Raw genomic sequence first — 16,828 nt, 5'->3', positions numbered from 1 at the left:
AATTCTATGAAGGCATAGCAGTCCTTCCTGGGTTTGAAGCATTCTGTGTCTCAGCTCCTGGCAGGAGTGGGGCTCTGTGGATGCCACCACCCTGGTGTACCTGAGGCTGGCAAGGGGGTGGTGGGTGGGGTCAGTCTGTTGCTGCTGCCATTTGATCCCTGATGGAGGGGTGCGGACCCAGAGTCCCCAGCACTGAATCCCTTGTGCTGGTCTGTGGGTGGGAGTGAAGGGAGCTCACATTTTGCTGCCTGTCGATCCATGAGGCTGGCGGGGCAGGGCAGCTGAGTGTCCCCCAGTGGGATCCCTGAGTGTGCCAGGGAGGGTCGGAGTCACCTGGCTGCCCCACAGTCCCAAAGGACCAGTCTCCTGCCCAGGCCAGTGGCTTCTTCGATCTCACACCAAAGACAACGCTTGTGGCCAATAAACTAGCTCAGGACTGATCAGCAGGCAAAGGAAACAAGCGGGTTCGTTACAAGGTTAAAGCCGGGGGAGCCGCACAAACAAGTTCCAGGCTTAAGTTTCAAAAAGTTGAAGAAGCTTCTATGACAAGCAAACTCTTTGTGGCCCTGAGGGCTGACCCCAGCCAAGCACTGGGGGGCTCTTGCTTATTCCTAGAAAGACCCTCCCCCTCCCTTCTCAGCCCAGGCAGGTCAGACTGAAATTCAGCTGCTGGGCAGGGACAGGGACGCATCCCTCCTCGCCACAGAACCACTTGGTGGTGCCTCAGTTTCCCTCCTTAGGAAGAGAGTTGGGCCCATCTCCATTCACCCCTGCCCCAGTGAGCTCTTTCCCCTAAGCCAGAGGTGGTGGCTCGCTAGTCCTAACTGCAATCGTCTTTGAGCCAAGGCAGGTCCTGGTGGTACTTGCTGGCTCTAGTTCCCAGTAAGGACCCGGGCACTTTGGGCACCATGTGGCTTCTCCTCCAGATCATTCCCCATCTGCGGGTAGCTGGTCCTGCCCCCAACCTTGGCGGCCATCTCAGGTACCACCTTCCTCCAGGCACCTTGACTCAGGGTCCAGACGCCCCTTGTGATGCTGGCAGAGCAGCTGCCTGCTCACGCCAAGGTCCCCACGTACATTGACGCACCCGTGGCTGGGACCAATCTGGCTGAGCTGTGCCAGGGGACTGGCAGATGAAGGGTCATGATTCCGAGAACATGCCTAGACGTTGCTGCCTGAGGGAAGCTTGCGTACAGCAGCCGGCGCTATCCCGCAAAGAATAGAATCCTAGAATCCTGGAGCTGGAAGAGACCTCAGGGTATGTCTACACTAGCCCTCTAGTTCAAACTAGGGTGGTTAATGTAGGCATTCGAACTTGCAAATGAAGCCTGAGATTTAAATATCATAGAATCATAGAACTGGAAGAGACCTCAGAAGGTCAAGTCCAGCCCCCTGCTCTAGGCAGGACCAATCCCAACTCAATCAACCCGGCCAGGGCTTTGTCAAGCCAAGACTTAAACACCTCTAGGGATGGAGACTCCACTACTTCCCTAGGGAACCCATTCCAGTGCTTCACCACCCTCCTAGTGAAATAGTTTTTCCTAATATCCAACCTCGACCTCTCCCACCAAAACTTGAGACCATTGCTCCTTGTTTTGCCATCTGTCACTACTGAGAACAGCCTCTCTCCATCCTCTTTGGAACCTCCCTTCAGGAAGTTGAAGGCTGCTTTCAAATCCCCCCTCACTCGTCTCTTCTGCAGACTAAACAAACCCAAATCCCCCAGCCGCTCCTCATAGGTCATGCGCTCCAGCCCCTAATCATTTTGGCCTCACCAGAGCTGACTAAAGGGGAATAATCACTTCTCTAGATCTGCTCTTCCTAATGCAATAGTTATGCATTTGTCATAAGCCTCCAGCACTGGGTAAATCTCCGGAGAGGAAGGGCTAAGCTGCCTGGGAACAGGCTAAGTAAGGGCACTGACCCTGCCTTGGGTTGGCAAAGGATCTTGTGGGCCACACTCTGCCCCTCCCCCACTTGGAGGACGGACGGCAGGGAAAGACTCCTGTGCCAGGGATGGGTCCCCCGGGGAAAGTTGAGTCCTGGGGGATCAGGAGGCAGCCGGTGCTTTCAGAGAGGGGCTGCATCAGGCTATTGCATGGCCCCATGTCCCTCTCTCAGGCCAGCAGGGAACCCAGCACACCAGGCAAGTGCTACTGCAGAACTCGTACCAGGCAGGAAGCCCCGTGATTCCGGTCCCAGGGTGGGGAGAAGCATAAAGCAGCCCTGAGACCACAGGCCGTCAGGTAGACACCCTGTCAGCCAGCCAGCGGCCATGACCATGGTGGGTTCTTCTGACCACGCGGACCCCATATCCCAGCCCTGTGTGGGGAGCCCAAGAGAGGGTTCTGCCCTGGGGGTGAGAGAAGTAGCTAACTCCAGAAGGAGAAATGCATTCCTTGCATGCTCACAGCCCTGGGGTTAAGAGGCAACTCCAGAGGGGCCTGCACCCTCCCTCACCTGCCCCTGGGGCACCAGAGCCAGAGACATGCCTGAGTAAGAAGCAACCTGCTTCACAAGGTATGATGAAGAAGCTTTTGTTCTATTTGTGTGAGCACTACACGTGCCTCAGTTTCCCCTACAGTTTGCATGGCTACCCAGGAGTTGTGGGGAGGGCCTGGCTACATTAAAACACGAGTGGTGCTTCAGCGTGGCGCCCCACACCCACTTACCTCCCGTCGGGCTGGGCCATACTGGGGCCTGTGCCGTGGTCGTGTTTCAAAGCCCTCAGGGGCGTGGGCGCGGTACCCAGCTGTCTCACCCTGAAAGGGCCATGGAAAGAGCACTGGCCGAAGCCAAAGCAGGGCAGCTTCGGAGAAGACAATGGACATCCAGGACGTTGATGCCCAGCACCCAACGCCCAAAGGGAGCTGGATTTCCCTGCTTCGCCTCAGGCAGGCTGGGCACTGACCCAGCGCCAGGACAAAGGCCGGGCAGGGTGAGGTAAGGTAAAGGGTCAGCTTCTGGCTCACTCACATGGCAACACAGGACGCCAGACTGGGAGGGAGACACGGAGCCTGAACGTGGGACTCCAGAGCTGCTCTCTAGCCTCCGGTTCCCCAGCCGACCTAGGGATGTTCAGGTCTGGTAGCGGACTAGCTGAGCTGGACTCACTGCAGGGAGAGACCAGGTTACTGGCACTGAAATCGCAGAGCTGCAGAGACCCCAGGGCCTTCCCTCATGTGACTGTGGCGCCTTGGGGCCTGGCACAAGAAAGGGGCGCTCTCAAGGAACTGGCGACAGGCTGGGCATAGGGCAGGCTCTGGGATAGGCCGGGGGAGGGGGTTGCATGTGTACATAGAAAAGAGGTGGGAAAGGGGAGAAGGGAAACAATCTCTTCTGAATGCTGTTTGTGCCTCAGTTTCCCCCACGTGCTGCCTCCTGGGTGGAAAGGCACTGTACGCTCTGGGGCAGGCTGCCACAGGTGGGAATGGTGCCTTGCTGCTGGCACCATGTGGGTCATTGGGAAGGGGCTAGCCAAGGCTGACCCCGTGACATTGCAGAATCCGTGACAACAATAGCAAAGCCACTGACTGGGACTTTGGTGCCTAGCAACCACGGCCCATCGATTGCCCCCCAGCTCGGCAGGGTGCAGAGCAGCATTTCCCCAGGTGGAGAATCTACTGACCAGACACCCAAGGTCCGGTTCCTGCAGGTGGGGAGGCAGGAAGGAGCCGGGTCACCACCCATGCCACCCCCACTCAGCCGGGGCCACCTCCGACCTGCATCGGGCAGCTGCAGCTCCCAGCCCCAGCGCCACAGGGGAGTCCGTCCTGGCCAGAGCGGGGGCAGTGGGGAAAAGCCGCGAGTCGGGGAGCAAACGGGGTGGAGACATGGGGGCAGAGGCAGGGGGAAAGGAAGGGCCTGGGGGCAGAGGCAGGGGCAGGGGCAGGTCCTCAGGGCAGAGGGGGGGCGGCAGAGGTTCTGGCACTCCTGCTGGACTGTCTGGTTTGTAGCTGTTACCCCAGCTCCAGCTCTGCCTTTGTCCCGAGCTCCCTGACTCTCCAAAATCTGCTCCCAGGCCAGTACCCGGAGGCTGGGCACCAGGCTCCTCTGGGCAGGGACACTGAGCTCGCTGAGTCCTTCAGCTCCAGCTGCCCAGCAGGTTTCCAACCCCGAATTCTTCAGGTAGCTCCTCTCTGTCCCCTCCCTACCTGCCTTGCGCTCTTGGCAGGGCGGGCGCCTGAGGGGAGCCCGGGGCCCAGTAACTCACCCTCCAGGTCTGGGCTGGGCACCCGCTGCTGGCCCTGCCCTTCACCACGGCCCTGCGCTGGGAGCCCCTGGCCGCCGGGTCCCCATCACTAACAGGGGACACAGGTAGCGGCTCCTTTGTCCACCCGGCAGGGGCTGGCGCTGTCGGTGGGGAGCAGGCTCCCGGCTCCAGCCCTTGTGCCTCAGGCTGTGGCAAGCGCAGCTCTGGCAGGAGCCCTGGGCGGCCCCCTTCTCTGCGGCCCTCAGCACGAGCTGATAGGGATGGGGGCCATGGAGGCAGCTGGCTGGCAGGGGATGGAAGCTCTGGCAGGGGGGACAGGCTCCTCTCGCCCTCCGCTCCTGCCAGTGCCTCCTCCCTGCCCCTCTGCGCCTTCCTCCGCGCCCCCCACCTCCTTTCCCACTCTGGACTGGGGCCGGCCCCCCCCAGCCAAGGCAGAGCTCTCAGTGCTGCAGGCAGTGCCGGGGCCGCGTTCGGGCCCTTCCTGGCAGCGCTGCTCTCCGGCCACCCCCCCGACACCGTCTGGCTCCTGGCGGCCGCTCTCCAGCCAGACCGGGGACAGGTACTTGTGCACCTCGATGGCTGGGCTGCGGCGGTTGGGGTCGAGGGCCAGCAGCCGTCGGAACATCCCCTGGGCGGCGGGGCTGAACACCCGCCAGGGCACCGGCGCCTGCCCGGCCACCGTGCTGTTCTGCCAGGCCCCAAAGTCCTCAAACTGGAGGTCGGAGCTGACGGCCACATCCCAGGGGAAGCAGCCGGTGCTGAGGCAGAAGAGCAGCACCCCGAAGGCCCACACGTCCAGGCTGGCGTCCAGCTCCAGCGTCTCCGAGGCCTCGAGCAGGCAGAGCTCGGGCGGCGCGTAGGGCAGCGTGCCCGACATGGCGCAGACGGGCGTGCCCTCCAGCCGCGTCAGCCCAAAGTCGCCCAGCTTCACCCGCCGGCACTCGCTGTCGAAGAGCAGCACGTTGTCCAGCTTGATGTCCCGGTGCACCAGGGCTTTGCCGTGCATGAAGTCCAGGGCCTCGGCCAGCTGGGCCGCGCAGCGCTTCACCAGGGCCTCTGAGAGGCCCTCCTGCGGGGGGATGGGCATTACGCAAAGACCACACTGGGTTCCCATGGGCACATCCCGCATCCCACTCAATGCACAGCGCCCCCTCTGGGAACCCACCCCACACAGCACCCAATGCCCCCCCCAGCGCACAGCGCCCCCTCTGGGAACCCACCCCGCACAGCTCCCAATGCCCCCCCCAGCACACAGCACTCCCTCTGGAAACCCACCCCACACAGCACCCAATGCCCCCCCCAGCGCACAGCACCCCCTCTGGGAACCCACCCCGCACAGCACCCAATGCCCCCCCCCAGCGCACAGCGCCCCCTCTGGGAACCCACCCCGCACAGCTCCCAATGCCCCCCCCAGCACACAGCACTCCCTCTGGAAACCCACCCCACACAGCTCCCAATGCCCCCCTCAGCACACAGCACCCCCTCTGGGAACCCACCCCACACAGCACCCAATGGCCCCCCAGCACACAGCACCCCCTCTGGAAACCCACCCCACACAGCACCCAATGCCCCCCTCAGCACACAGCACCCCCTCTGGGAACCCACCCCGCACAGCACCCAATGCCCCCCCCAGCACACAGCACCCCCTCTGGGAACCCACCCCGCACAGCACCCAATGCCACCCCCAGCACACAGCACCCCCTCTGGGAACCCACCCCGCACAGCACCCAATGCCCCCCCCCAGCACACAGCACCCCCTCTGGGAACCCACCCCACACAGCTCCCAATGCCCCCCCCCCAGCACACAGCGCCCCCTCTGGAAACCCACCCCGCACAGCACCCAGTGCCCCCCCCAGCGCACAGCGCCCCCTCTGGGAACCCACCCCACACAGCACCCAGTGCCTCCCCCCAGAGCACAGCGCCCCCTCTGGGAACCCACCCCGCACAGCTCCCAATGCCCCCCCAGCGCACAGCGCCCCCTCTGGGAACCCACCCCGCACAGCACCCAATGCCCCCCCGTGCACAGCGCCCCCTCTGGGAACCCACTCCGCACAGCTCCCATCCCACATAGCACCCAGTGCCCCCCACTCTACCCCAGCGCCCCCTCTGGGAAGCCCACACACACAGCACACAGCGTCCCCTCCTGGAAACCCCTCCTGGAACCTCCCACATGCTGCCCCAGTGCCCCCTTCTGGGAACCCACCCCATCCACAGTGCCCCTTGTCCCCCACATCCCAACTTCCATCAAGCCCCCGTCCCTCAGTGCCCTGTGCCGTACCTCCCCCACCGCAGACTACTGCTCCCTCCAGCATCCCTTAGCTCCCAAGACCCCCCCCCCCCAGGACACCTTGCTCCCCTGCCTGGCCACTGAGACCCAGCCCACCACCCCCTGCTCCCCAGGAGGCCCAAGTCCCTGTATCCCAGCCCCTTTTGCTGAGCCCCAGGCACTCACACCCCAGCCTCCCATCACTGATCCCCCAGTTCCGCGTACCCCGTCACGCACGATGGCACACAGGTCCCCTGCGGGTGCGAGCTCCTGGGCGAAGGCAAAGTGAGTGGGGCTCTCGAAGGCAACGGGCAGGGTGCGCAGGAACCCGGCATGGGCAGACAGGCAGAGCGCAATGCAGTACTCCCGCAGGAATGCCCGTCGCTCTGTCCTCTCCTTGGGCATCAGCTTCAGCACCAGGGCTGTGCCTGGGTACAAAGGGGGAGTCAGCGGGTCCCAACAGGGGACCATGCCTGAGTACATATCAAGAGTCAGGGTCCCTGCAGGGGGTGTCTGGGCACAAAAGGGGACTCGGGTCCCCTCCCTTCACTGGCTGCCCCTCCCCTCTCTGCCTGCTCTCCTGAGCCCCTGTGAACTAGCAGTGGGTGCCCACTGGGAGCAGCAGTGCCTGTGAGGAGAGAGCGCCCCCTACTGTAGCTGTGCCCTGCACTGTAGTATGTCCCACTGGGGGCAGCAGTGCCCGTGAGGAGAGAGCGCCCCCTACTGTAGCTGTGCCCTGCACTGTAGTGTGTCCCACTGGGGGCAGCAGTGCCTGTGAGGAGAGAGCGCCCCCTACTGTAGCTGTGCCCCGCACTGTAGTGTGTCCCACTGGGGGCAGCAGTGCCTGTGAGGAGAGAGCGCCCCCTACTGTAGCTGTGCCCTGCACTGTAGTGTGTCCCACTGGGAGCAGCAGTGCCTGTGAGGAGAGAGCGCCCCCTACTGTAGCTGTGCCCCGCACTGTAGTGTGTCCCACTGGGGGCAGCAGTGCCCGTGAGGAGAGAGCGCCCCCTACTGTAGCTGTGCCCTGCACTGTAGTGTGTCCCACTGGGGGCAGCAGTGCCCGTGAGGAGAGAGCGCCCCCTACTGTAGCTGTGCCCTGCACTGTAGTGTGTCCCACTGGGAGCAGCAGTGCCTGTGAGGAGAGAGCGCCCCCTACTGTAGCTGTGCCCTGCACTGTAGTGTGTCCCACTGGGAGCAGCAGTGCCCGTGAGGAGAGAGCGCCCCCTACTGTAGCTGTGCCCAGCATTGCAGGGTGCCCCACTGGGGGCAGCAGTGCCTGTGAGGAGAGAGCGCCCCCTACTGTAGCTGTGCCCTGCATTGCAGGGTGTCCCACTGGGAGCAGCAGTGCCTGTGAGGAGAGAGCGCCCCCTACTGTAGCTGTGCCCTGCATTGCAGGGTGCCCCACTGGGGGCAGCAGTGCCTGTGAGGAGAGAGCGCCCCCTACTGTAGCTGTGCCCTGCATTGCAGGGTGCCCCACTGGGAGCAGCAGTGCCTGTGAGAAGAGAGCGCCCCTACTGCAGCCCACTCCCTGCCAGGCCCCTATACCGCCTGCGGATGCCCAGGCCTGTCCTGCCCGAGAGCAGCTGGCCTGCCCTCACCTCGCTCCCGGTGCTCTGCCAGCAGCACGTTGCCGTAGGTGCCGCTGCCCAGTTCCTTGAGGATGGTGTATTGCTCCTGCAGCTCCAGCTGGGGCAGGCTGCGCGAGGTCACCTCCATCAGCCGCTCCAGGAACTCCACATTGTCCTCTGCCTCAGGCAGCTCCATTCCCCCACCGCGGTGCCTGAGGGGAGGGGGCAGCACCTGTCAAAACTGTGCCTGCTTCCGGACCCGCACAGCCAGGGGCAGTGGGAGCTCCTGGACTAAGGCAGGGGGTGGCGCTGGGAGGCCGGGGTTCCGTCCCGGCGCTCGGCGGCCGCGGGGCTGGCGGGCAGGGGAGCCTGGGAGCCAGGACGCCTGGGTTCTATTTCTGGCTCTGTCCCAGCTGAGCTGAGCTGAGTGAATTCCCTGTGGCTCTCATTTCCCTGCTCTGGGAAGTGCTCAGATATGTGCAGCTGAGAGGTGTGAGATAAACCCAGTCAGCACCTTCCCTGCCCTGCGGAGCAGCACTGGGTCCCCGCCCCCTTCCCCATGGGGCCATTGATTAGCAACCTGGCGCTGATGCGAGACAGGCACACGGAATGCTGAGGGCTCACACATAGGGGCCCACAATCCCACCCAGCTGGCTCCAGCATGGGGGGCAGGGGCTGGGTGGTCCCAATATGGGGGGGCGCTGAGAGGAACTGGGGCCAGGTGGTTCCTGCACGGGGGGCAAGAGGCGGTATTGGGGGCAGTGATTTTCTCTCCAGCTCCTGGGATGCGGAACCATGCAGAATGCTGTGGGGGCGGGGGAGGGGGCAAAGGCTGGGATGCCTGGGGCTACATCAATAGCCAGGCTTCTGCCCGGCAAAGTGCTCCCCACATGCCCCTCTGACAGGGGCTGGTGGGAGGGTGTCATGTCCATCAGACCATGTGGGGGGTGCGCCGTGTCCCTACTGCCTGCCCAGCAAAGATCAGGGCAGGGCCTGTGTCCCCAGTAAGCGGAGCACTTGGGCGGCCACGCAGGTGAGATTCAGGTGCCACTCAGCTGATAGCAGAGCACCACTGCCAGCAGCATGTGTTTCTACTGGTGGTGCACGTCTGCACTTGCCTCAGTGCACAGGACAAATTGTATTCTGCACATGGATGGAAACGATTAGAGGGAACACTGATAACTGCTTGCTGCTGAGCTGGCCCTGGTCTAATCCTACCTACCATGGACCCCTATGCTCACAAGGGAGACTGTCCCCCACCGTGGGTCTGGGCTCAGCCCCCCCACAACCAGAGCAATCATTTCCCCAGGCCTGGGACCATCCCCGCCCAGCAGGGGGCTCCCTCTTCCTGCCAGACTTGGATTTTCCCGGCTGCTAGCCAGTGCTCATTAGTGTTTATCATGACTGGGCAGTGTCCCAGGGCCTCCTGCTGGGTCTGGCATCTCAGTGTGGGCAGGGGTTACAGAGAAGGAGCCTGCTGGCCTAGCCCCAGCCCGCTCTCTGTCTGCCTGTCTGTCCGGCTCTTCCCACCAGCTGTCCTTCCCGAAGCAGAAAAGCCAATCCTCCCTGAGCCACCAGGGCGGGATGCACAAAGGGCTCAGAGATGAGGTGCCTGGCACCTGGCCTCCACTGGTCCCCTCAGCCCTGCGCTCCTCCGCCCGTCCCCTCGAAGGCAGTTTGGTGCGCAGCTCAGCTGCGGGTTGTCAGCCGGACCCCCGTCCTGGAGGTGCCTGAGCCAGGTCAGACCTGTCATAACCTCCCCTCCTCTCCTCCGCAGAGAGCCCCTGATCCCAGCCCAGTGGTCAGAGCATCCAGCCAGGAGAGGGGAGAGCTAGGTTCATGCCCTGCCCCCTGTCTCCTGCGCTGCAGGTCTCCTATGTCCCCATGGGGGCTCCTGGGACTTTCACGCTTGCAGGCCCAGTAATTATTTCATTCTTTATGCACCGGGGACCAGTATGAACAGGGCTGCCTATGCTGCAAAATGACATCGGCCTAACTTACGGCACGCACAGCCCCCGCAGTAATTCGATTCCTTTTGCACGTCCTCACTACGCTGCAGCGACTGAACTGCCACTGTTCTGAAAGGCAGCAACAGGCTGTCAGTCCCACAGAGCTGGTCTACACTGCCGCTGCATTGCGCTGTCACATTCTTGCTCAGAGGTGTGAAAAAACCACACACACACACACACACACACACACACACACACACACACCCCGAGCGCAGCAAGTTACAGCACTGTAAAGCAGCAGTGTAAAGCACCAGTGTAAACAGGCTCTCAGCACTGTTAACTACTCCCCTTATGAAGGCAGTTTGCCTAGAGCCGGTGCCGGGACCACAAGGCTGCATTAAAGCGCTGCCCCAGCTGCGCTTTATACTTACAAGCATAGACAAAGCCTCGGTGTCCTCACTGACGCTGTGTCAACCTGAGCACATCGCCCCACACTCTGCGCCTCTGGCGGAGGAGGGGTTATTAAGTCGGGATTATGGGCTAGGGGCTCTCACCCTTTATAGATGACTGTTCCCGTCAGGAGTCTATTTTGTCTTGTGTACCCCAAGTTTCACCTCACTTAAAAATGACTTGCTTACAAAATCAGCCATAGAAATAGAACATAAGAATGGCCAGACTGGGTCAGACCAAAGGTCCATCCAGCCCAATTCCTGTCTGCCGACAGTCGCCAATGCCAGATGCCCCAGGGGGAGTGAACAGAAGAGGGAATCATCAAGTGATCGCTCTCCTGTCACCCATTTCCAACCTCTGACAAAGTGTCACCGCACACTATTGCTGGCAAGGGGATTATTTTCTCATTTTTACCACCTAATTATAAAATAACTCCATTAGAATATAAATATGGTACTTACTTTTCAGTGTGTAGAGCTGTCGAAACAAATCACCAACTGAATGAAAATTTAGTTTGTACTTATTTGGCTGGTGTTTTTAATGTAGCTTATTGTGAAACAGGCTACTGCCTAACCGAGTCAGCATATCCCCAGAAGACCACTGGGTACCCCATGGAGCTACAACAATCGTTCTCAACCAGTGTATTCCTGGCTGAGATCCATGGTAGTAGAGTGATTACAGCAGTCGGGGCTCCATGTTATATGGACGCTTACTGAGCAACGTCAGTTGCCTACCTTTGACCTAACAGTGTGAACAAGGCATGAGGGCTTGTCTGCGCTGACAGCAGTGCCTCAGTGCCATGGGATGTTGTGTGGAGCTCTGCAAATCTGCAGATAATGCTTTATATCTGCAGATCTCTGTATCTGCAGACATGGCTGCAGATATCTGTGGCACACTTTTGCAGATGTGGATGTGGGTATCCGTGGATCACTTTTGCAGATGTGGATGTGGGTATCCGTGGCTCACTTTTGCAGATGCGGATGTGGGTATCCGTGGATCACTTTTGCAGATGTGGATGTGGGTATCCGTGGCTCACTTTTGCAGATGTGGATGTGGGTATCCGTGGCTCACTTTTGCAGATGTGGATGTGGGTATCCGTGGATCACTTTTGCAGATGTGGATGTGGGTATCCGTGGATCACTTTTGCAGATGTGGATGTGGGTATCCGTGGCTCACTTTTGCAGATGCGGATGTGGGTATCCGTGGATCACTTTTGCAGATGTGGATGTGGGTATCCGTGGCTCACTTTTGCAGATGTGGATGTGGGTGTCCGTGGCTCACTTTTGCAGATGTGGATGTGGGTATCCGTGGATCACTTTTGCAGATGTGGATGTGGGTATCTGTGGCTCCCTTTTGCAGATGCGGATGTGGCTGTGGATACCAGTTTTGTATCTGCGCAGACCTCTAAAGACATGAAAAGCTTCTTCCATCAGTTTGGGTGCTGCCCCTTCCCACGAGGCAGCAGCTAGGTGGGCAGGAGGTGCCCTTCCATCCACATAGTGCTGTCCTCGTGCAGCGGGACTGACAGCCTGGCTGGACTCTGGGACAAGGCACAGGAGGGCTGCTCTGCACCTAGCCCAGTGCACCTACTCCCATTTGCATCTCCAGGCCCCAGGACAAAGGCCCGCTTTGCCTTTCCCCCCACCAGCGGGCCTGTCTACGTGGGGGATCAGGCTGGTCTAACTCCATCACTCCGGGATGGATCAACCTTTGAGTGGCATCGTTTAGAAAGCAGATCCAGGCCAGCTATGTCCACAGCGCACTACTATGGCTCTGGGGTGTAGACACTCACCAGGGCGATGGAAGGGGTCTCCTGTTGGCGTCTTTCACCCACCTGCGTGGGAGAGGACAGCGAGATGCATGGAATTATTCTCCTACAGATCTATCACTGTCTCTGCCTGGAGTTAGCCTGGCTTAAGGTGAGGATGCTGCTCAGGGGAGGGATTTTCACAGCCCTGAGCAAGGTAGTGGTGCCAGACACACCAGCCCTGATAGAGACATCCCTGGAGCAGCCTCTAGCCTCAGCTCTAAGCAGCTCATCAGAGAGGGGACTACTAAGGTCTGGAGAGGGTTTGGAGAGTCTATCCTCATAAACACTGTCTATCCCCCCCACACACACATACACACCCCTTCCTATTACCTACAGCTACCTATGTGCGCACGAGTCTGTTGCCATGTACCTCCTCTCTCTCTTTCTCCACACATCTCCTCTATCTATCTATCTATCTATCTATCTATCTATCTATCTATCTATCTATCTATCTATCTATCTACCCCCATATATCTCATCTATCTGTCCCCGTACACCTCCTCTATCTATCTATCTATCTATCTATCTATCTATCTATCTATCTATCTATCTATCTATCTATCTATCTACCCCCATACACTTCATCTATCTATCTACCCCCATATATCTCATCTATCTATCCCCGTACACTTCCTCTATCTATCTATCTATCTATCTATCTATCTATCTATCTATCTATCTATCTATCTATCCCCATACACCTCACCTAACTATCCCCGTACACCTCATCTATCTATCTATCTATCTATCTATCTATCTATCTATCTATCCCCATACACCTCATCTATCTATCTATCTATCTATCTATCTATCTATCTATCTATCTATCTACCCCCATATATCTCATCTATCTATCCCCGTACACTTCCTCTATCTATCTATCTATCTATCTATCTATCTATCTATCTATCTATCTATCTATCTATCTATCTATCTATCCCCATACACCTCACCTAACTATCCCCGTACACCTCATCTATCTATCTATCTATCTATCTATCTATCTATCTATCTATCTATCTATCTATCCCCATACATCTCATCTATCTATCTATCTATCTATCTACCCCCATACACTTCATCTATCTATCTATCTATCTATCTATCTATCTATCTATCTATCTATCTATCTATCTATCTACCCCCATACACTTCATCTATCTATCTACCCCCATACACTTCATCTATCTATCTATCTATCTATCTATCTATCTATCTATCTATCTATCTATCTATCTATCTATCCCCATACACCTCATCTATCTATCTATCTACCCCCCTACACTTCATCTATCTATCTATCTATCCCCATACACCTCTAGCTAGCTAGCAATCTATCAATCTATCTCCATACACCTCCTGGCTATGTCTAGACTGGCATGATTTTCTGCAAATGCTTTTAATGGAAAAGTTTTCTGTTAAAAGCATTTGTGGAAAAGAGCGTCTAGATTGGCACGGATGCTTTTCCACAAAAGCACTTTTTGCGGAAAAGTGTCCTTGCCAATCTAGACGCGGTTTTGCGCAAGAAAGCCCCGATCGCCATTTTCACGATCGGGGCTTTTTTGCGCAAAACAATACCGCATTGTCAACACTGGCCCTCTTGCGCAAAAGCATTTGCGCAAGAGGGCTTTTGCCCGAACAGGAGCAGCATAGTATTTCCGCAAGAACACTGACAATCTTACGTGAGATCGTCAGTGTTCTTGTGCAAATTCAAGAGGCCAGTGTAGACTGCTGGCAAGTTTTTTCCGCAAAAGCACTTGCTTTTGCGGAAAAACTTTCCAATCTAGACTCAGCCCCTCTGTCTATCTATCCAGCTAGCTATCCCCATGCATTCCCTCTCTCCTTCTCTGTCTATCCTCTCACACCTCAGACGACCAATCTGTATCTATTTGCCTACATATCCCAGTAGATATCTCATCTATCGATGCTCACACACCCTCTGCAGGCAGGGAATCTTAGAATCATAGATCCATAGAGCTGGAAGAGACCTCAGAAAGTCATCAAGTCCAGCCCCCTGCTCTAGGCAGGACCAATCCCAACTAAATCAACCCAGCCAGGGCTTTGTCAAGCTGAGACTTAAACACCTCTAGGGATGGAGACTCCACTACTTCCCTAGGGATCCCATTCCAGTGCTTCACCACCCTCCTAGTGAAATAGTTTTTCCTAATATCCATCCTGGATCTCTCCCACCACAACTTGAGACCATTGCTCCTTGTTCTGCCATCTGTCACTACTGAGAACAGCCTCTCTCCATCCTCTTTGGAACCTCCCTTCAGGAAGTTAAAGGCTTCTATCAAATCCCCCCTCACTCTTCGCTTCTGCAGACTAAACAGACCCAAGTCCCTCAGCCTCTCCTCATAGGTCATATGCTCCAGACCCCTAATCATTTTGGTTGCCCTCCGATGGACCCTCTCCAGTGCGTCCACATCCTTTTTGTAGTGGGGAGGCCAAGAACTGGACACAATACTCCAGATGTGGCCTCACCAAAGCCGAATAAAGGGGAATAATGACATCTCTGGATCTGCTGCCAATGCTCCTCATAATGCAGCCTAATATGCCGTTAGCCTTCTTGGCTACAAGGGCACACTGTTGACTCATATCCAGCTTCTCATCCACTGTAGCTCCCAGGTCCTTTTCTGCAGAACTACTACTTAACCGGTTGGTCCCCAGCTTGTAACTATGCCTGGGATTCTTCCGTCCCAAGTGCAGGACTCTGCACTTGTCCTTGTTGAACCTCATCAGATTTCTTGTGGCCCAATCCTCCAATTTGTCTAAGTCACTCTGGACCCTATCTCTGCCCTCAAGCATATCTACCTCTCCCCCCAGCTTAGTGTCATCCACAACCTTGCTGAGGGTGCAATCCATCCTCTCATGCAGGTCATTAATAAAGATATTGAACAAAACCAATCCTAGAACCGAACCTTGGGGCACTCCGCTAGAAACCGACCACCATCCTGACATCGAGCCATTGATCACTACCCGCTGGGCCCAGCCTTCTAGCCAACTTTCTATCCATCTTACCATCCATTTATCCAATCCACATTCCCTTAATTTGCTGGCAAGAATATTGTGGGAGACGGTATCAAAAGCCTTGCTAAAGTCAAGGTATATCACATCCACTGACGTTCCCATGTCCACAGAGCCAGTTACTTCATCATAGAAGCTAATCAGATTGGTCAGGCACGACTTGCCCTTTGTGAATCCATGCTGACTATTCCTAATCACTTTCCTCTCGTCCAAGTGCCTCAAAATGGATTCCTTAAGGATCCCTTCCATAATTTTTCCAGGAACCGAGGTAAGACTGACCGGCCTATAGTTCCCTGGATCGTCCTTCTTCCCTTTTTTGATGATGGGCACTACATTTGCCTTTTTCCATACCCCATGACTTTTCAAGGATAATGGACAAAGGCTACTCAATGACATTTGCCAACTCCCTCAGTACCCTCGGGTTCATTAAGTCCGGCCCCATGGATTTGTGTACGTTTAGCTTTTCTAAATAGTTCCTAACCTGTTCTTTACCCACCTCGGGCTGTCCATCTTCATCCCATCTTGTGTCACTTAGCGCATTAGTCCAGGAGCCGACCTTGTCCGTGAATACAGAGGCAAAGAGAGCATTGAGTACTTCAGCTTTCCCCACATCATCTGTCACTAGGTTACCTCTTTTGCGGCTTCACTTTCAGCAGCATGCTGGCTGCTGGGCAGTAGGCCTGATGGACAAGGCCAGTTAGCTCTGTGCAGCAGGCCCCGGGCTGCGAAGACACAATGACAGGGCAGGGCTCTAGAGCTCACAGCCCTTCGTGGGGGCCTGGAGCCAGCAGTGTACCAGTGCTCTCTGTAACACCCTGCAGCACTGTGTGCACCTTGCCACAGAGCAAGCCTACCCCAGTGCCAGTCTAGCAGGGACAGCACCCACGGGGTGCAAAGGCACCCTCCTCTGGGGCTGCGAGAACTGGCGGAATTCAGCCCTGGCTCTGTCCTGAGCCTGCACAGAGACCTGGGACATTCCAGCACCATCCGCCCAGGTCATGTCCTACAGCATGTGCGGGGAGCATCCCTGCTCCCCAAGGAGGCAAGGGGGGACCAGCAGAGATACTCATGCCCTGAGACAGGATCCAGGACCAGCTCTCTGCACTTAGAGAGTATGATGGCTTTTGCAGGCAGCTCCCCTGGGACAGGGGGTCTGGAAGATAGATAGATAGATAGATAGATAGATAGATAGATAGATAGATAGATAGATAGATAGATAGATAGATAGATAGACAGACAGACAGACAGACAGACTGACTGACTGACTGACTGACTGACTGAAGGCCTCTCTCTCTCACCTAGTGTCCACACTGGGTCTGGCTGTGTCTCTCAAGCGGTGCGGTGCAGGGATCCTGTTGCTGGCATGCACCCCGGGACCATGGCGGTGAGCTCTGTGTGCCGGGACTCTGCGCTGCTGTGTCTTCGAGTCTCTCTCTGCACTGGGCCAAGCCGTGGACCAGACGTGCAGTCCCCAGGAGCTGGAGCTGTGACTCAGACTTTCCCTGCACTGACCCGCGCTCTCTGTCCCCGGGCTGTCCTGTGCTG

General features: G+C 57.3%; 1 protein-coding gene across 1 annotated transcript; it reads right to left on the bottom strand.

Moving 5' to 3' along the window:
- Nucleotides 1-1,686: 1,686 nt before the first annotated feature.
- LOC102444324 (putative serine/threonine-protein kinase SBK3) lies at nucleotides 1,687-16,828 on the bottom strand. The gene is made up of 4 exons (XM_075914433.1): nucleotides 16,582-16,828; nucleotides 8,078-8,259; nucleotides 6,705-6,907; nucleotides 1,687-5,282 (listed from the first exon to the last, which is right to left on the bottom strand). The coding sequence occupies exons 2-4, from the start codon at nucleotides 8,241-8,243 to the stop codon at nucleotides 4,455-4,457; spliced, it is 1,197 nt and encodes a 398-aa protein (XP_075770548.1). The 5' UTR covers nucleotides 8,244-8,259; nucleotides 16,582-16,828; the 3' UTR covers nucleotides 1,687-4,454.

The sequence above is a fragment of the Pelodiscus sinensis genome, chromosome 33, assembly GCF_049634645.1.
Source record: "Pelodiscus sinensis isolate JC-2024 chromosome 33, ASM4963464v1, whole genome shotgun sequence".
Classification (NCBI taxonomy): domain Eukaryota; kingdom Metazoa; phylum Chordata; order Testudines; family Trionychidae; genus Pelodiscus; species Pelodiscus sinensis.
This window is presented reverse-complemented; position numbering and strand designations above follow the sequence as displayed.